Source organism: Genypterus blacodes, unplaced genomic scaffold (genome assembly GCF_046128005.1).
Source record: "Genypterus blacodes isolate CSIRO-AG114 ecotype Tasmania unplaced genomic scaffold, CSIRO-AGI_Gbla_v1 ptg000059l_1, whole genome shotgun sequence".
NCBI lineage: Eukaryota > Metazoa > Chordata > Actinopteri > Ophidiiformes > Ophidiidae > Genypterus > Genypterus blacodes.
In genome coordinates this window covers 86,430-107,142 of record NW_027466871.1, presented here as the reverse complement: position 1 = coordinate 107,142, position 20,713 = coordinate 86,430, and the positions used below count along the sequence as shown (strand labels likewise).

General features: G+C 49.6%; 1 protein-coding gene across 4 annotated transcripts; it reads right to left on the bottom strand.

Moving 5' to 3' along the window:
• Positions 1 to 187: 187 nt before the first annotated feature.
• Positions 188 to 20,412, bottom strand: shc1 (SHC (Src homology 2 domain containing) transforming protein 1). 4 transcript variants are annotated; one of them, XM_076153679.1, is made up of 15 exons: positions 20,188 to 20,412; positions 16,459 to 16,559; positions 16,332 to 16,376; positions 9,211 to 9,375; positions 8,918 to 8,988; positions 8,420 to 8,483; positions 7,319 to 7,438; positions 6,378 to 6,431; positions 5,983 to 6,034; positions 4,994 to 5,120; positions 4,759 to 4,906; positions 4,444 to 4,501; positions 3,708 to 3,827; positions 3,320 to 3,576; positions 188 to 3,047 (listed from the first exon to the last, which is right to left on the bottom strand). In XM_076153679.1, exons 3-15 carry the CDS (start codon positions 16,341 to 16,343, stop codon positions 2,919 to 2,921), a joined length of 1,377 nt encoding a protein of 458 aa, XP_076009794.1. In that variant the 5' UTR covers positions 16,344 to 16,376; positions 16,459 to 16,559; positions 20,188 to 20,412; the 3' UTR covers positions 188 to 2,918. The 4 variants fall into 4 exon arrangements, with proteins under 4 accessions (XP_076009794.1, XP_076009793.1, XP_076009795.1 ...); XM_076153678.1 differs by lacking the exon at positions 16,459 to 16,559; XM_076153680.1 differs by lacking the exons at positions 16,332 to 16,376; positions 16,459 to 16,559.
• Between the last annotated feature and the right edge of the window lie 301 nt (positions 20,413 to 20,713).

Sequence of the window (20,713 nt, the reverse complement as noted above, 5' to 3'; positions counted from 1 at the left end):
GCTCTTTTGCTCCCACCAACATTTCTACACCAAACTCTTTGTTAGGGACCTTCTAGCTGTGTGCGTTTTGTTTGTTTTAAACTCAAATCCAACAATGTGCTCAAAAAACCCCAAAACTAACTCTCTCTCCCAGTTAAATGTAAACAATGTATCATATCTGAATCATATTAAAAGCCAGACTCAAAGAGAGATGAATGATATATGTATTTATATATGCAATCTATATTTTCAGATACAGGTGTAAACAGACATGTTTCCCTAAAAACAAAAAAAGTATTAAAACAGAACCATACAAAGTAAAAATCAATATCTGTGCACGCTAACGTTCGACTTTTAAAACAACACAATTTAAAAGTACAACAGCATCATCCACAATTATACCACCACCGACAATCTAGACATTTTGAAAGGATTTTTCATGCAACAAAGGCAACTGTGATGAACAATGACGGCGCTAGATCCAATCACTGATGATGCAGAGACAAGCAGGTCCTTTTCAGCTGATGTATAGCCACAATGTATGCACGCTGGCACACACACCGGCACTGATTTATCAAGGCTTAAAGCTCGTTCTTTTCCTTTCCTGACCTACAAACACCTGAAGGGGCAGCGTGCAGGCGGATGACCGAGCCAGCTGTGCTTGTTACATCGTGTGAGCTCACTCCAAGGTCAGAGACTTGGTTGATAGTTGAAGGACCCCTCATAATTCACGAGTTTGGCTTCAGTCTCACACACTTTGACACATTCAGTTGGCTGCAAGAGCTCCCTCAGTGCTGTGGTGTGTTGCCTCCATGTCACTCATCATGTGTGTCATTAACTATACAACTATGACAACAATAATCCAGATCCAATACTATGCAAAATGTTATTTACAGATGGTCAGGATTTAACCCCCCACTCCCCTCAGTGGTGACATCTTGTTATCTGTGACTTGAAGCTGAATGCAGGAGTGTGCCTCAGAGGAGATTGCCATCACTGGATCCGTTTGTGTGTTCAATGGAGTGTCATTTTTGCAGAGTCTTTGTTTAACTGAGAGAGACGTTTGTAAAGTTATCCTGTCGTTTACATTTGAGTTAAGTACATAAGGTGACTGCACTGAAGTGACGTGACTGCATTGAAGAAACAAGGCACGGTTAAAAAAGATACAAAAACCTCATGAGCCCTGAGAGGAGGAGGAAGAGGAAACGCTTGAACCTCTTCCCCCCCAGGCCCTCAGAGGTCGTGAAAACAGCACACCAGAGAGCAACATTTGGCTTAACATCTGATCGTAGCGATGCTCCACAAAACATGTATGTCCTTATGTTCAATTGCCCCTAACCGAGGAAGCACATTACTCCCTCAAAGTGATAAAAAAAACAACATCACAATACACAAAACAAACTATTTACTACAACATATTTTGCATCATCTTTGCAGAGGGCGATCCATTGCTTAGACACTGCTAACCTTTTTTTTTTTTCATGGGGCACAGTCCTTTCCTACCAACAACACTTTTTCCTTTCAAAAAGACACTGGAACGAGATATATCCCATAGATTGTCAATGCAAACACCAATGAGAAGCAGTAGAAAGTCGGAAACACTCTCTATGCTTCTCATAATGTAGTCGCGACTTGTTTGTGAATGACATCATTGCACAGTTTTCCTCAGCACTCCTTTTTGGCGATGTAATCAGGCACAATAACCTCGACATCCCATCTACAAACAGGCCCGTTTTTTCAAAAATGCGTTTCATACAAGCAGATATGGCAGGTAAATGATTCTTTTTTTTTTCCTCTGCAATTTGCAATGAAGTTTATGTTCTTTGGCATGACGGATGGTGCGGGTTCGTGTGTATGTGTGTGTGGTACACCTGTGTGTCTATATGTGTACATACGCATCTGTGTTTGCAGGGAGACACAGATGTTGAGACCTGTTCTGAATGTCCGACATGTCCCGAGCTAACAGATAGAAACCTGCATTTAAAAAAGGACGTAAAAGGAAATTCATTGGCATAGCAGTCCCGGGTTTTGCATACAAGCGGTCCTCTTCGCCTGTTATCACTCCTCGGGTCACAGTTCAAAAGTCCTTTACAAGGGGAGCGGTTGGGGGTATGGTGGTGCTCCTGATTAGATTGAAAGCTTCAAGATACATGTTTATGCATATTGGCCAAACCAGAGTTGATTTCGGAGTCAGGTTGGATGCTGAATGACTCCGTTGACACGTTCAGACATAAAGGTTGAGAGAGAGTTTATGTCTGAAGCCTGGTTGAGTCTCTGAATCAAAGGATCATTTCCACTGATGTTGTGTTTTGCCTAATGTGCTCCAGCAACAGTCTAAGGAGGGGAGAGCGTTTCCCCAAATGCAAGGACAAATGCTCCAACGCCCTCCAAGTCTCATTCAACGTTCCGTTCATGTGCTTTCTAAAAGTTTATTGTTGCACATGATTCCATGTATTAGCAAAATGTTCATTTTTTTCCAAAATCACATCTTTTTTTTTTCCATAAAAAAAAATTGCATTTGTTTGCTGCCCCGCTGAACTCAGCGAGGGGCTCCTCCCTGCTTCACAGTAGGCTGTGGAGAAGTGGCAGCAGTGTTGTGTTCTCCTTTGTGGAGTGGTGGTCTGATGCTTGGTGGGCGTGAGGAGGGACTGCGGGTCACAGTTTGGCTTTCAGAAGGAAAGGGAGAATGTGGCGGCAACAGCAGCAAGAGAGTGATTTTTGCAGAGAAAGCTTTTTCTTTATTTGGCTTTCCTTGCGATGGTGTATGCATGTGGATTCTTCCGGAGCGTGTGGTAATGTAGTGTTGCTGTGTGTATTAACATATGAAAGCATGGCTCTTGTGTTGCATCGCTGAATAGGCGCGCGCGTGCGTGCGTGTGTGTGTGTGTGGGTATATTTGGGAGTGTTTCATCGATGTGTGATTGTGTGTGTAAGTGAGTTCAGACCCTGCGCTCTACTGGCTGTTGCAGACACACTTCGCTGCCAGCTGATACGATGGGGAGTCTGTTGTCCATGTGGTAACTGATCAGGTGGCTCACACTTTCAAACCGATGGTCTTTCGTACGGACCTAAGACATGAAATAATAACAATAAAAATGCAGCCATGTTTAAATCCTGATGCCATTGTACATTTAACCATGCGTTCTCTTGCTTTTGCTGACCCCTAGTGGGCGCTGCAGTGCACTGTAGTCCTATTAAGGACACCATGACATCACTGTGAGGTGTGGTTGCAGGTATGAAGAAGGCAGCACAAACTCAAACTGCAGTAAAGTTACACTTCAGAACAACATGTCCCCTCTTCCCTCCCCGTTCTCGTCTCCCGTCTCCCGCTGTGACTCACCACGCCTTCTGGGTCGACCAGCAGCAGGTGTTTGGGCTGACCCCCCTGCTGTCCCGTGAGGACGTACTGCCCTGGCGTGGTCCCAGACTCCCTCACCAGGAAGTCCCCGTCGCGGGTCAGCAACCTCTCTGCTTCCCTGCGACTTAAGCTCCCGTGGAACCAGGTCTCACACTGCAACTGCTCCACCAGAGGGGGCGCTGTTGTCACTGAGCTAGGGCCTCCATGTCCAGACACCCCCAGGGCATCGTCAAATGGCTCTAAGATAAAAATGATTTAATGAGTCTTGCCCGTTTTCTCATGTCGTGTTTTCAGTGCACTTAATTTATCAAGCTCAAGCCTGGATCACGTTAGTCTGACTCAAAGTCCAACGAGCAAATAAGACACTTACTCATGTCAAAAGCATCTCTGTGAGCATTCCCATTGGACGCAGCTGCAGGGGGGCGGGGCTTATCCACGTTAACATATGAGGGATCATCAAAGAGTTCCCGTCCACCTTCCTTGGCACCAACTATAAAAATGCACAGATCATAAAATTGTGGTATTGAGTAACTTGACTAACTGAAAGATGCAGTCTGTATCATGTAATCATGTTTCATGAACACGCTAAACACACCTCCACCATTCTTACAGACGTGCCTCTGTGTTGTTTAGCTTTGCAGAGCGAGTGTGCTTGAGTGACTGAGACAGCGTTCACTCCCCGATTCCACCCATTACACAAACTTACAGACTGCTACTTTAACCCGTCATGACTATGGACAGAAGTGGAGAACAATGGGTCTGCGGCGTCACATGCCTCCTCCCCTGTCATTAAGCTCTCAGCGTGGTGGAAGCTGTACGTCTGAGACTTCACTGTGCGGAACAGTGTTCCAAGGCTTCATGATTTGGAGTCCTGACCTCAAACCTTGAGCCATTTTCTTTAACAGACCGGCACAAACATAAAAAATGAAGCTGGTCGCCTGACAACCGAGCAGTGATTCATATTTAGCTTACAAGTTAACCCTTAAATCGAAGCAAGGAGTGTTGTATAATCTCTCCATGGCAACCTTGTGCCATTGCAAAAGAGAGTGATAAAGAGAGAGAGAGGGAAGGCATGCACACACACACACACATACAGTAGAGCTCACCTGGTAGAGGAGGCAGTGGCTGCTTGTGGATGTCATTCTGACCTGGTTGCCCATAAGGCTGTACACAAAAAGGAAAATCAGCCATTGCACTCTTTTGCACACAAACACAGTACAAATACATTAACTGGCTTCTGACCAGAGGTGATTGAGGTTGAGCTCTTGGTAATGATTACTTGAGCTTTAACTTCTGACTCAGAACTGAGCGCTCCTCATGCAGATTGAGTAGTTGTGTAATGACACTGATGTTTAGTCCTGAAGGTTATATATAAATCCTGTTTCTGCCCCTCCCTCTGTGTTTACGTGCACTTCTCTCACCAGTGTGGCCACGGGACGGGTCCTCATGTCAACCAGTCCACCGGGCGGAGGCTGTTTCCCAGGGAAATTATTATAGTAAGGGACATCAGAAGTTGGAGCAGCTTCTTCATCCTCTTCCTCCCATGCAGAACCGTCAAACGGAGCCATTCTGCGAGAAAACCAAATCTTTTTAGAAAGGAAATAACGTGGTAAAAAAAGTACTGAGGTTTGCGTGTGTTCAGATGTCCACATGTACCTGTCGTGAGGCGTGACCAGTTTGGGGGGGTTCTTTAGGTACTGCTTAAACCGTAGCTCAAAGGCCTGGCCAATGGTGCTGATGACTTCCTGGGCCAAACCCTCGGAGCACTCCAGGATGTGACACGCTGCACCAAAGGGAGAAACAAATTACTGGCTATAAAGCTGCAACGGCATGTACTTGAAACATGCACACAGCCAGACTAATAAATCAGCCTCTGGATAGAAAAAGTCAAATGTGCACACATGCACTATCTCAGCTGCAGCGGCACATGCGTCTCGCTCGCCTTTCCTCAAGGACACATTGGGGATAGTGAGTGATGCAGGGGAGTGTGTGTCCTTTGCCAAGCCAGGTTTTCCCTCAGATTACAGAATTACATCAAAACTATTGGAGCAATGCTGAAATTTTGCAAACTGGGTTATAATTATATGACCATTGATGCAAAGTCTAAATATTGTTCGGCTGCTTGTTTGCTTGCGTGAGTGTAAAAAAACCAAGAATAGCTCTCATTCACTGTCATTGCAGGGGAAGAGCATAACTCACTATCACACATTTCACACATAAGTGACCGTGAACAAGGAACATTCTGCCACTGCATAAAAACAACCCCCCCCCCCCCACACACACCCTCCTCTTAATAGGTAGTAAATGTGCTTCTTCCTCCTCTCTGCATATTGGATCTGTAACATGGCATTCCCAGTGGGAGGCGTGTGAAACTCAAAGGGAGGTAAAAACATGAATAGAGGCGTTTAATTTCAGCCAAAGCATTTAATAGGACTCTTTTGAAATTAAATGGCTTGCACATGTTTATTCCTTTGCTGAAATTGAAATTTTCAGGCCCGTTTCTCCATGCGAGGAGAGCGAGTGCAGAGGGGGGAAAAATGTTCTTTCCCTTTTCCCTCTTACTTACAGCTGATCAATAATATTTGGGCTTGGTATGTCATGATTGAGAATCTATTTAGCCCGAGATGCTGCATCACTTTGCTTACCTCTCTGGTTGACTGGGTCTTTGGCCACATATGCTACGTACTCAGCCGTGTCCTGAGGGAGAGAGGGGGAGACAGTGAGGGGCAGGAGGGGAGGACGGGGGGAAACCGACGAAAGGAAAATGTGAAGGGCAGGTTCAGGAGAAAAAGGAGGAAGGAGAAAAAGACAAAAGCAAATTCTTTCAGTCATAACAGAAGTTGAAAACACGTGGAGATAAAGGAGAGACGGCAGGAAGCAACGAGACAAAGCTTTGGAGGAGACAGACGGCAGAATGCGAAAGCAACGTGTCTGTGACACAATGGAAGACAGGAAGGAAGGATGAAGAGGCAGGAGAAAGATGGAAAGAAAAAAGAAGGCCGAGACAGATTGGTGCGGAGGGGTGGGTGGGGTGACTCACTGGGTCTCCTCCGGAGGCGAAGGAGATGGACTGCATGTGATGATTGGCGATTATCTGCGGAGAATTGAAAGTAAAGGAACAAAAAGAAGAGGAGAGATGGCACGTGGGTGAAACGATGCATGTGTGTGTGTGTGTGCAAAATGACATGAAAGCATGAGGACGGGGGACACAAACGTGGGATCATTACTAAGCAAAGTGCTCCCCCCCCCCCCCCCGCCCCCCCCCCCTCCCCCTGTCTCCCTGTCTCAGTCCCCCATTTCAGTAGAGACAGAAAACTAAAGCACAGGCGACGGATGGAACTCCCTTTTTAACAGTCTGCAATAACATCCCATGTCGGATCAATAACGCCATCAACACTTCCTAATGCTTCCCGGCACAATGTGTGGTCTGTTCCTGATGTTTTATTTGTGAATGGGCCCCGTGTACGAGCCCAGCGTGCTGCTACTCGCTACGTGTTAACGGGCGCCGAGTGCACTGTGTGCCGACTGCGTGCACAAATAAGCGTCCTCCAGTAGCTATTAAGTCATTAAAGGCCTAGCAGGAGGATCATGTTCTGCCCCCGCGGTGGTGCAGGAATGGAGTCGATGGCGAGGAGTGATTTGTGCTGCGTCCATGTTAAATGGGGCAGACAAGTGACGTAGGAGCTGTGCGTTCATCTGGACGCGGTCGCAACGCGCACAGATATGGTTCACATCGTTAACCACGTCGTCACTTTAATATCAGTATCTATATCTACTAAAAAAACAGGTTTACTCTTCTTATGTAAGCTACACGGCTTGGTTAAGCAAGCCGAGCCGTGGAAGAAGAATTCCCACCAGCAGGGAGCGAGTCTGACTCACAGCCGCATCTCTGGCTAGCAGGGACACATCGCCCGTAAACAAACGCGCCATGGGAGAAATGGGCACCGCCGGCTCCCGGAATAACCCAGATTATCGCCTCACCTGTTTGCAGTCGGAGGCCAGCAGGTTGAGGCTGCTGGTGGAGATGGTGAGGCTGATTGTCATGCCGGCGAACTGCAGGTTGCTCTTCCCCAGGATGGACGACAGACAGCGTGAGGAAGGCTGCAGAAGGGAGACAGGGGATGGAGTCCAAGAATAACAACCCGGGATGCATTTACAACGGGCGACAACAACAACTGAAACAAGGCGCTGCAGACCGCCGAGCGCACGGGCCTGTGGGCGTGCATGTGGAAATGCCTGCGTGTGTGGGAGTGGGAGAACAGCTGCAATTGTGAAAGCGATCTCTCTCGTCTCCGAGGCCAACTGTGACCAACGGACAGTAGATGGGACAGCTCGCCGACCGGCAGACTGGGCCAAGAGCATCACGCAGGCCGAGCCAGAGCAACTGTGCCGGCCTGTTCTCTCCCGGCCCCCCTCCTGTTCTCGTGGCCCCAGGCCAGAGCTGCTCCTGTATATTCAGAGTGAAAATAGCAGGACGGGATGTGTACACGCGCGGCCGTGTTGACCTCAGCGCAGCGGGGGCCAGACCAGTGTCAATCTATTCTAGTTTCCATCTTATATCTGTGTTCCGTCTGGTTCTGCTGCTCAGACATTCCTTGGCCCAGCACGGTTACTGGACTGCACCGTCTGTTTTATGGACTGTTGGGTGGGTGTTTTTTAGTTTTACGGGAATACGAGGCGTACACACACACACACACGCACATACACAACCTTTGGACAGCAGGCCTGACAGTGGCTCCACACAACCTAGCACTTCACCTCTCCAGCCTCCCTTGTGACACGGGGGAGGGAAAGAGAGACAAGAGAGTGATTGGTAATTACCTGCGAGTGGCCCGCTAACCACAGGAGTGTCCAATCAGCCTAAATCAAGATCTGTCTATGCGCTTGTGTGTGTGTGTGTGCGTGCGTGCGTGTGTTTAAGAGTCACAAACACAACGAGAGAGAGGGTGAGAGAGTAACTGACCACAGAGTGGACAATCAAGCTGAATCTAGCAAACCTTTCCTACTGCCGCCCACTTAAGCCGTATAAATAAATAATGGGCTGTATGGGTGTGTGTGTGTGCTGGTGTGTATGTTGTGTACCTTTCTCCTGCGTTGCGCTCCTTTGGCTCCGGGCACTGCCTCACACACCACCGAGATAGCTTCCCTGAAAACATTAACAAGTGTTGCACCAGCGTGTCATTAACCCCGCACACACCTCTCGCCATGCACGGCCGCGCCGCCTTAATGAGATGTGGCGGCGGGCGGTTGTGTCTATGGTTGCAGGAAAATGTTGTCATTGCCACGGCAACAAACATCGCTGCGGAAACCAAAGGGAAAACCGCTAGGATTCCAGAACGTTCTAATTTAGGAGCAGAGACACACACACACACACACAGACACAGACACACACACACACACACACATACACACACACACACACACAAGAGAGAGATGGACAAGCAAGAGGGAGACAGACAAGAAGGACAGTAACCAGAGAAGGAAAATGTGAGCGTTGGGTGGTGTGCGAGTGTGTGTGCGGACGACAATCTGAACTGAAACACACACAAAGTGCAGATTATGAGTGTGTTGCTGCCTCACCTGGTGACCTGAGTTCGGGTGTTGAAGTCCAGCGCTCGCATCGACTGCAGCACCTCCACACAGCCCATGTACTGTCCAGGAAACAGGAAGCCAACACGTTAGAGACAGACACACACACGGTCGCTATCATGTTACTGGACAGAGGACGCACACAGGGACAACAGAAGGAGGACGGATCTGTGTCCCTTCCTCAGTCGTGGAGGAAAAACGTGCCAACAAACTGACGAGACAAATTTGGCAAAAAGACGGGAGTGATGTCATCGAGTTTAGAGAAGAGTGTGGGAGCTTCTTACCCGCACGGTGTAGGAGACACCGGTGGTGCTGACCACGCTGTCGGAGTGCAGCCAGCCTCGGGTGGGCTTGTTAACGAAGGAGCCATGGCGCGTCCACTCGTCTCCTCCCAGCTGCCCTCCTTCCACCCGTGCCCTCCTGGACGCCCCTCCCAGCCGGTTCATGTCCTGCAGAGGAGGTCGGGGAGGGGGAGAAGGGACTGTTAGAGGGGGAACAGGGTGGTGGTGGTGGTGAGGAGGAGGAGGCGAGGAGCTAGAGCTGCTCCTGTCGTCCCCGGAGGACACGACGGGGGCCTGAGGCTGCTGCAGCCTGCTGGAGGCCTTGAGTCCCGGAAGGAGGGTGGCGGAGACGCCCAGCCGGAGCGATCCCATCCTGGGGAAGAAGGAGCACAGGGTGGTGGGGCTGTTCTCTAGCGGGCGAGGGGACGAGGGAGGCAAGATGGGCGTGAGAGACGAGGAGGAAAAGGAGGAAGGTAAGCCGGGGGACGGGGTGAGGGGGGTGGCGGGTGAGGAAGGGGGGAACGGCGACGGATTGGAGGTCGCCTCCTCGGCCGAGCTCAGAGATTCACTCCGGAAGTGGGTGTACTTGGTTTTTGGGACGAGCTCCATGATGAATCTGCGGCGTCGGGTTTTTCAAATGTGCACAAGTCCACACAGGATGGAGCGGATCAGTCAGCTGTCTCTCTGTTCCAGGATTCAAAGTTCCTCTCTAAAAAGGACACACTGCCATCTGTCTGTCTCCCTCCGCGTGAGGACCGCATCCATCTGTCTGCTCGTCTCCCCTCCGCTCATTACCACGCAGCCGAAGCCAAACTGCTCTAAAAGCGGCTTGATCCGCAACGAAAGAAGGACCAGGAGAGCAAAGAGGAAGAGCGGAGCGTTAGAATGCCGATGTAAAGGGTTTGTATGTAGGACAGCGGCGCAGATCATGTTGTCCTCGCTTTGCTTCTAACCTGCATCAGTGTTCATTGTGTTCCCGGGGACGGATGATGGGACGTGTTCGGCTCTTCACTGAGTGTTCGTCTTGGTGAAGTGTGTTTGCCGTGATTTGAAAGCGAGCACCTGGCGAGTAATCTTGTCCCGGATGTAAAAGAGGCCGTTAGTGATCCGGGCGGACACCAGCACCATGGAGACAATCAACACCGATTGTTTCGACGCCCCCTCACGTGTGCGTTACTGACGCTGAAGAGTGCACTTGTCTATTTACATGTGTGTGTGTGAGACGGTATAAACCTTCCCTGCCCACAATGCTTCTTAGTGAGCGCGAGTTTGTGTGTGTGTGTGTGTGTGTGTGGCGGCTTCCTTTGGCTCCTGCCTGACAGAGGCCCATAAAAATCCTATTAGCGGCCAATGAGGGCGTCACGAGGAGGCTACGCGCACTAAACCGGCAGCAACACACACACACACACACACACACACAAACACAAACACAAGGCGCAGACGATAGCACGGCTCCAGTTGTTTGTCAGTAGAGCGAGCACCTGCAGAAGCAGTGAAGCCCAGACGCTGCTACAGCAGACGCAGGAGGCTCACTGATGTATGGCTAATATCCAACTCCAACTCCTGGTGGCGGCGGCGCGCTTTCTTTAACTCCTACTTCTGACACACGCGGGCACACGCACTCTTTCTATCTCTCTCGCCGGGTTCTCACTCCCTCTCTCTCTTCAGCCAAACCGCCTCGGGTCCTCCCTGAATTGCCCTCACACCGTTCCTCCCCGCGTCCCCTTCCTCGTCTCTCCTCTTCCAAATCACTTCCGGCACGGCCTCCTTCCCTTTCTCTACAATCTTCCTCCCCTTCTCTCTGTCTCCTCTCCTCTCTTGGAAGTCCTCTCTCTTCCTCCACACAATGAAGTCTGCCAGCCTCTGTCTTTCCAGCGCCTCTGCCCTCTCCCGCACCACCACTTCCTCTCTCCTCTTCCAGATGATCTCTCTCTCCCCCTCTCCCCCTCCCTCGTGTGCTCGCCCGTTCTCCAGGCTGTCCTGTGTAACGGCCCCTCTGTCTGATAAATAAATGGTTAGCCCTGTCTTCCGTTCGCTCTAGTTCGGTTATGGCTAGAGGCGAGTCATGGTCACCGAGTTAGACGCCGGCAGAAAAGAGAAAAGGAAAGGAAGTTGGTAAGTTAGGAGCGGGCCGGCGGACTTGGCCCCCGTTCCTGACTGAGTTTCCTGATACGCCTGAAACAAGGCTGCCTGTGTGTTCACTAAACCACCGCCATTAAGACCTGTTTGTTACTTTGTTTGTTTTAAAACGGAGCACCATTAAGAGTCTGAGATGTTGTCTGGTACGGCGACACAATCACACACACACACACTACTGCAGCGGCACGGCAGTGATGTAACACCAGAGAATGTAGGTCATTGGCTGATGGCGACTCGCGGTGATGGCGATGAGACCTGATTGGTCCGCTTTGAACTCCCGACAAGAAAAGTTCCCTGAATTGGTGTTGAAGGCTCTTCAGAGACCCGAGAACCCGGTGGCACCGGGCCGGAGATGCTGGATTTAAAGCTCTGCGCTCTGTGGTTACGCTGACCACTCTGTGCCCCTCTGTTCTCTGCCTATTATCACTCCCACGCAAACGCTCTGGTTAGAATAACAAACCCAGATTACAGTCAGTTACCTGAGAGAGGAGCAACACACACAGGCAGAGAACCAACACTCAGACTGGCTGCTGCTCTCTTGATCTAAGGCAGGGCAGCGAGTCCACACGCCGCTCTACTGCAAACTACTGCAAAGATACTAAGAACACCTCGTATTCTGCATAGTCCAACCTAGAAGGCAAACAACAGTCGGTTTACATTAACAGTCTCTAGCAACCAACAGTCCCACAAACAAAACAGTCGGCAGCGCTTTGACCTCAGCGGGACCAAAGGCGACACCTACAATCCCGAAGCTTTGGCGCTGGTTGAGGCACTGCTCATATTTTCACACACACACCGGCCTCACCTGTCCTTACTCGCAGCACGCTTGTGAATTTGGCACTTCTGTATCGCCAAAACGAAAAAGTTGATATTTCCGCTTGTTAACACATTTCAAAGCTACGCCTGCGTGTGAAGGGGCGGAGCAGCCGGCTGGTGACGGGGCGCTGCAGGCACGGCTCGGGCTCGCCTACACCAGTCTAGCACCACAGAAGGACCGTCTAGCAGTTCTAGCTAGTCATCCATCAGGTCTTGGCCAAGAAGCACGGCGGAGGATCCAGTCACGCTCGCGCGCTTGCCAGACAGGCTGGGATGGTCTCCAGAACGCTGTAAAGAAGTATGGCAGGACGAGTCACAAAAGCACCCTGTTACCGGAACCGTCCAAGAGCTTGCAGAGCAAACAAAGCAGCGCGACACACTCCTAATAAACCCAACAATTAGTGCAGGGACAAACTTAGCACTTAAACGACGGCGGTAAGAATGGAGACTAAATAACACCAGGGTGGAACATCCAGGTGTGTGTCCAAATACACAGGGGTGTTGAGTGCTCTGTGAGCGGGGTTAACCCTTCCCCTGCCAGTGGGGTTAGTGCACAGAACACAGTGTGGGTCTGGTGACTGCAGAGAGAGGGACGACACACAAAGCAAGAGGAGGAATCCTGAGTCACCTAAAAACAGACAGTACAAACATCAGGCAGTCACAAACGCTGCACAGCCACTAATGAGTGACTGATGGCCTGAAGGCTAAACAGCTGCACAGAGTGATATGTACAAGTGGAAACAGCAGAGTAATTGGATTCAAGCAGTCATCTCCGATAATGGCACAGCAGCTTGATTGATAAAGATGTTAGCTCCAAATTATCAAAGGTGAGCTCAGGACAAACACGGCTGAGCCGACTGGCACACTATGCGTGGGGAGGGGAGGGGGGGGGACAGGTGACCTGAAACAACCCTGACTGTCTGAGTCTGCTGTGCTCCGCAGACACAAAGACAGTGAGTTTAGAAACAAAAGCTGTCTGGACGCAGAGACGAGCACAAACTGCAGCCCAGCAGCGTCTAGACAGTTTGTTCTGCCGTGTAAGCACGCAGATATCTGACGGAGGAGCACCGATTTGAAAAGACAAGAGAAGAAAAAGCAACTTTACATCCTGCTCCGTCTGTGGATGACGCCCGTTGCTATGGCAACAGACATTAAAAGAGATGCCTGCGGAGAATATACACAGAGAAGTCTTAACAAACGGCAGGAGCGCTCAGACAAAGAGATGAACGTCGGGTCTCGTCACGCGGGCAGCCGCCTGTTGATGAATCAGAGGCTCGGCGCGCCGGCTTTGTCTTCACCCACAGGAGGGAAAACTACAGACGCGCAGAGAGATCAATAGACTTCAGGAAATGATCAAAGTTTGACCGCCATCGCGCCAGCCATAAAACCTAATCACTGCTGACATCCCATGTCGGCTGCATGCACACACTGCCTCTCCAGCACGTTAAGACCAGAGAACAGACAGGAACTAAGTCACTAAACTACTGTGACATTCACTTCAAACACTGATGTTCAGAAAACTTGCATAAGAACAACCTGAATATTCAGTGCAGCAGATAACAAGTATTGTGATTGTATAAGATGCTGCAGATCCAACGCTCATAAAGAATGGAACAGAATAAGTCAGAGAGATGAAATATTTACTAAAAATGTATTTCTGACTGTTCTGTATGAAACACGTCCAGTCAATTTCATTTCACTCAGTCTTTGTTTCTAATGAATGTTCTTCTTTTGGTTTAAATAGCACAAAGTTGCTAATCGTCAAAAACTGCACTCTATATTCATACGAGAGCCGCATGAATGTTTAAACAGCCACAGACTGTCCGCTCATCCGTCCTCTCCCTCCTCTCCCTCCGTCCGTCCACTCCCTGAAAAACGCGCTCCTCTTCTGATCTGCTCTTCCGCTCGATTGATTCACAAAGTCACTGCCGGCAGCTCCGCTCCATCTCTCCTCTCTCCTCTCTGCGTTTGGCTGCCTCCTCTTCACTTTGCTCCACTCTCCCCCTCAGCAGATGGTGGTGAAATGGTAGAGCTGTGTGGTTGGACAATGGCACTCCTTCATTGTGTTCCTCTTCTCCCCTTCACGTCCGTCTCTCTCTCTCATTCCCACTTTCCTTCCACCTTAGTCTGTCAGAGGGACTAGCGCGCCGTCTGTCCTCCCCTCCTCCCAGTTTGTGTAGATGATACTGCCTCCCATTCTCTCTCTCTCTCTCACACACACACACACACACACTCTCCCTTACTCTCTCCCCCTCTCCCTCTCTCTCTCACACACACACACATGGCAGCTGCCTCTGCCCTCTCCACCTCCTTTCCTCCCATCCTACCTCCTTCCTGTTTCCTCCCCCTCCCCTCTGCAGCCTCAGTCATTTAGCAGCGTACATGTGTATGCACTGTAACATGCTGCACATAAAAGCACACACACACACACACCATGGGGAGCTGGAGATGTGTTTGTGTGTGTGTGTGTGTGTGTGTGTGTGTGTGTGTGTGTGTGTGTGTGTGTGTGTGTGTGTGTGTGTGTGTGTGTGTGTGTGTGTGTGTGTGTGTCTGGGGAGGGTATTTGTGTGTACGTGTGTTTGTGTGTGTGTGTGTGTGTCGGGGGGGGGCAATCCATGAAGGCTATTCAAGGCTCCTCCCTTATTCATGTTTAGTAACCTGAGAAACGGAGTGAAAGAGGGAGAGAGAGAGAGAGAGAGAGAGAGAAAGAGAGAGGGAGGATGGAGACAGACAGAGGAAGAGGAGACACCCTCCCCCCACGGGCTGTCCAGAGTGTGATGTGAGGTCACTGCATATAACCTTGGTGGAAGTGGACAAATACATGAGAAGAAGGGGAAGGAGAAGAAAGAAAGAAAGAAAGAGAGAGAGAGTGGCATTCAGATAAAAACATGTGTTGTGTTCCTCCATGGCTGAGGTCTCAGAGGGGAAGGACACATCATTCCAAGCAAAGCACAGGAACAACCCAGTGATTCTGTAACAGCAGATAGAAAGCGAGAGAGAGAGGACGCAGATTGGTCCTGACATTCAAGACGGCAGAGCAGCAGAAAAAAAGAAAAGAAAAAGAAAGCAGAGAAAAAAGAAGCAGAGAACAGCCACCCATAGAGCGCCACAACAACCCAGGCAGAGAGGAGAGAAAGAAGTCCTTAAATGACACCCCGAGATATCCCCGCTGCAGTGCCGCTTCTGACCACAGACACGCCATCGAGCAGAGCGCCGCACTCCACCGGGGGTGAGAGGGATCAGAACGACAGGACTGCAGAGGGGCTGGAGTGTCATTCAAGACAATAGCCGTCACCGAGACAGCGCCAGTAGCTGTGATTAATGGGCGAGGACACCCCTAAGCACCCTACAGGCTACACCCGCCTGAAACCAGTGAACACATGACATACGGTGGCTGAGGGCTGACAGGGGAGATCACAATAATGACTCAAAGTGGATGAAATGGAAGCCGGGCTGTTCAAGTCGTTCTGGCGTGATAGACGGGCGGAACAAAATGTTGTGTCATAATTTGACTAATTAAGAGATTGGTTTAAATACAAAGGAGTGAAATATCAGCGTTTTTTCTCAACATCTGCTGAATGATGCAACGCTTACTGAGCAGAGATGATGGCTCAAGTTTCTGATACTACATCTGTGTGTCTGTGTGTGTCTGTCTCTGTGTGTGTCTCTGTGTGTGTGTGTGTGTGTATGTGTGTGTGTTTTTACTAAATAAAGCCCTGCTCTTGTTTGTTTTCTGGTCATAAATTGTGCTGAGGAGCGAGGGAGCGACTCTAAATGGGTCAGGCGAGCTCATTCCACAGTCACAAATGTTGCTTTTTCACAAAACAAGGGGGTGTTTGAAGAAATTGTCAAATGGAAACGGGGAGGCACGTCCTGGGAAATTAATCTTTATGATATGGCCCAAATATGAATGGCGCCACGACTTTTTCTGAAGCGTTGCAGCCCGACTGAACATGACGGCGACGCTCACAGCATCTACACACTCAGATTGTCATCCGTCATCACGCAGCCCTGATTTATTTATGTCCTTTGTCTTTGATTAGAAGTATTGATCTATTGATTGATCAGGGAAGAAGGGTTGTAACTGTACGACTTTGATGCCCCTTCACCACCGTGTCACAGTGTGTTTTCAGATTAGGTGTGTGTATCACTCATCTTTAAGGTCTTACCACATATTCCATTGGCCAACACTGGCAGCCTGTGAGTCTGTAACCCTAAAAACACCAAAGTGCACATCAGCACGCTGTACACACACTCTCACACGCACACACACAGACACACGCGCGCAAAACTCACGGAGCCAAATCACAGCATGTTTCCAATGCCGCCCTTGCAGCCATTCGACTCCCAGCATGCTTTGCTCCCAGGATCAGCTGTGGAGAGGAGTGTCATGGGACCTCCTCGACATAAACAGCCAGCGAATGCACAACATTGACATAAGACAGGCGGGGAGAGCGAGAGAGAGAGAGAGGGAGAGAGAGAGAGTGAGAGAGATAAAGAGGAAGTGAGAGAGGCAGAGGGATAGAGAAAGAGAGTGATTCAGTGTGTGCGAGTTGAAACACACTCTGGAATGAGAGGAATCAAGTGAAAGGAGTGCACGAGTAGGATGTCCGTGTCCCGGCTTGCCCAGCGCAGGTCCGTGTGTGTGTGTGTGTGTGTGTGTGTGTGTGTGTGAGTGCGTCTTTGCTTTCAGTTGACTTGATGCATCACAGCAAGTCGGTGCTTATTAGATGAGACAGTGAGAGACGCACCGAGACGAGAGCTGTGGCTCTAATGCGGCGCTGCAAGGCCACATCTGCTGCCTGCTCTCACACTGGATCTGTGTGTGTGTGTGTATGTGTGTGTGTAATCTGATTTGACCGGCCTCACACACAAAGTTACATATAGTTGGGTTAGAAAAAAGAAAGAGTGTAGCAGTGCAGATGAGTAAACAGAGTGGCTGAGCTTCTTTTTCGCTCTTCCTCCTCCTCCTCCTCCTCCCTCCTGCTGCTGGACGGCTGCCAGGCTGAAACTCTGTCGGTCATCAGTTCACATTATGGAGGCCAGAAAACAATGATGAAGACGATGGACGTAAGGGGAGCAGGGGGAGCGAGTGTAACTGAGACGGGGATAACAAATGGAAAGGCTTTCTGATTGTAAAAACACACAAACTTACTTACACACACACAGCGAGAGAGAGAGAGCGAGAGAGGACGAGAGAGAGAGAGAGAGAAACAGCTGAACAGACAATCAAATTTGCAACATTTCGGGGGTATAGTGAACATTAGATTAGTCAGGCATTCAGCAGCGGTCTGGGCCTGCTGCTTTCGTAGCTCGCCACGCACACTGCAAACATGTGAGCCGGCTATTTTGGGTTTGCTGTGCCCCCCCCCCCCCCCCCCCCTCGCCCCGCTCCCACGTCCCTATCTCCTTCCATCACTCCCTTCCTGCTGCCACTCTTTCTCTCCACTTACAACTTCCCCCTCTAACATAACGGCCTGATTTTGCGCGATAGGCAGCGTCGCCTCTTTTCTTCCCGCCGACTCGCCGCGCGACTTTGAAAAGGAAGTCACTCTGACATCACACTGGGAGCGCTCACTTTGACAACAAATACTTCCAAAGTCAAACAAAGCTTCTCGCACCTTTGAAAAAATCTCACTTTTTCGGCGCCCTTGGCTCTTTAACGTTTTACAGTCCGTGTATTATTTTACACAACACAAAGTCTATGGAGCAGATTAAGCAGAGAAGCTCTTCCTCTCTCAGCTAGATGGCGATAACGTGATTTTAGCTGTGCAGCCACACCGTCGACCAGCATCACCGCATTCTCACACGGTGGTGTGAGCGAGAAGACAACTCATGTAAAAGGACGACGTGCTGTAAGGACAGAGCAGAAGACGTTTGCTGCAGGTCTAACACACTTCAGTTCTAAACACTAGCAGCAGGAATGAATGAGTCTAAGTGCTTGGTCTGCAAAAAATAAACTCAAGTATTTTTGTTTGTTGTAGAGTTTGCAGGTACATCACTGAATCACATCCATTTTGTTCTAACTGCACTGGTGTCACTCTGTGCTGACTGACATTCCACACTCTGCTACATATCAATACGTGATTCATCAATGACAACAGCTGTTACAGGAACTCACCAGGAAACAAGACCTTAGTCTGCTCCTGACCTGAACGTTTACCTGACCCTGATCTGACCCTAACTCTTGCAACCCCACCCACAATACACACACACACACACAACCCAGCACAGGGTGGTCTCCGAAAATGCAACATCAGGATTTTCTACACTCTGACCATAATAGATGTTTACCAAAGTGTAGAATCAAAGGTGAGTGAGAGATGAAATGTATTCGAAGTGGAAACTCAAAGCTCAACACTGACAGTCACTCACACTTAGGTTCTGTGAGTCGGAGTCAGTTGACATCATTTCGAACGCCACACAGGATGAGGCGTCTACAAACACACAAAGCACCACACACACACACACACACACACAGACACACACACACACAGCACAGGAGGAAATACAGCTTTGACTCAGGCCTATTGCGTCGAGGTAGAGACGGACAACCACATGCTACGACCGCAAGAACAAACTCACACCTTCTGTTTCCAGAACACACACACACGCACAGTAGACTTCAAGATGCACACAAATATACACCGAGAAACATGTACACACAGACACAGCAGACAGAAGACACACACACAAAGAAAATTGCATTATGTTCCGTTGATGCCGGCCCAGCGTTTAATCAATAGCCTCACACACTATTTTACCACACTACTTACACTGATTCAGCGGTAATATCAGGAGTAACACTGACTACTTACAAACAAATCAGAGGTCAGTGGGATGATTGCAGTGTGTTCCTCTTTGTGTGTGTGTGTGTGTGTGCGCGTGTGTGTGTGAGGGGGTGCAGTTACGTGCACCTGTCAAAGTGAAGCTGTAACAACCACAGGTGTCACTCTGGCCCGTCCGTCACGCCTACAGCCTTCAGTCGTTGATTGATACATTTTGAGCAGAAGTGGACAGATCCAATTTTAATCAAGCGGGTTTGGGATAGTGCCACTCTGTGATAGAGCGGCCGAGATGCTCCACTGCTGTGACTGACAGATTGCGTCTTGGCCTGTCTCATTTCATGTGCACGTCCGCTTGAGTTGTTCCTCTCCCGATACGTGTGTGTGTGTGTGTGTGTGTGTGATTTGTCTGCCTCCTGACGTGTCTGAAACTACCTTCCCCTCCTCTTCATCAGCGGCGATAACTTCACTATATAATATCATGTCACAGGCTGGCGCTCTGAGCAGCGTGGCTGACCCTGATAAGCACACTGAGCCCACCGCTCTCTGGCCCCTCAATCATCCCTCACACACACACACACACCAGCCTGGTTCCATCATAGCACGTGTGTCCTTCACTTTGTCACACTGACCCCGGCTCACACACACACATCTACCTGCTTAGGTGCGTTTTGCTCATTGGCCCTGTGGCCTCTGTGGATATGCTCAACAGCAGAGGAAGCAGTGGACCATAATGTGTGTGTGTGTGTGTGTGTGTGTGTGTGTGTGTGTGTGTGCACTGATAGGCTCTGTCTTATCTCACTGACAGCCCTCAATATGACTGTGACTTTTACTTTATCTACTGAATGATGACAAATGAACAATAAAAGCTCTTCGGGTGTCTAGTCTGTGCTCATTTAATGTCTAAAACCTTCACATTCACTCATTAAACAAGTTAAAAACTATTATTAGAACGTCGCTTAGTCACATGATACAAATAAGTGCAACTAGCAAACCTGTAAAGTGCGAATGTGAGCGTGTAGCGTAACGTCTGCGACCCACGAACACCGCGTCGTCCGAACACAAGTCCGCGTCTTGTCCACCGGGAGGACAAAGCTGCCGGCGGCTCAGAACAAACACACTTAGCGACTCATTTCCTCTTACACAGGCACCAAAGTACAACACGGCGCTGGTACGTCCGCAGCACAAAGCACAACCATGCCCCGAGAAAAGTGCGCTCAACTTAGGGCGAACAACTTACCAGCTCTCTTCCTCTTCAGCTGACCTCCTCCTCCTCCTCGGACTGCACGAACTTCACGCTAATGTCATCTAACAAAGGAGGGAAATGTCGATAGTTTAGCTGTGCCGGGGCGCCTGAGAGGAACAGTTGTTAAAGTTCTTAAGCTAGGGCTGTAAACTTGTTCTCTCCTCTCCCTTCCCGTCCTCCTCCCCCTGTCTGCCGCCCCCTCCACGGTCACGAAACAAGCCACTTCCGCGAACAAATGGCAACGTCATCTGGCCGCGGATCCTGTGTGTACGTGTGTGTGTGTGTCTCTTAGTGTGTGTGGGTGTGTTCGGGCCCCCTTGCTTTGCACCTGGCCAGATTGCGCAAAAGTAGAAATTCCCAGATCTGCTCGCCAGCCGCTTCAACGCGTTAGAGTCTAAAAATAAACGCAAACACATTAAGTATTGTTGTTTTTCCTAAAATCCCACATTACACAAATCTGTCACAGCTCTCAGAAACACAGCGTCGTGATTATGTTGCATATCCCACAGCATCACTGTGA

What these genes read in the sequence shown, in the direction of transcription:
- shc1 (XM_076153677.1), bottom strand. Translation starts at nt 9,816, where the DNA reads ATGGAGCTCGTCCCAAAAACCAAGTACACCCACTTCCGGAGTGAATCT. An exon ending in GTGTCTCCTACACCGTGCGG is followed by an intron (nt 8,989 to 9,210) that starts GTAAGAAGCTCC and finishes TTTCCTGGACAG; the next exon opens with TACATGGGCTGTGTGGAGGT. An exon ending in CTGGTCACGCCTCACGACAG is followed by an intron (nt 4,907 to 4,993) that starts GTACATGTGGAC and finishes GTTTTCTCGCAG; the next exon opens with AATGGCTCCGTTTGACGGTT.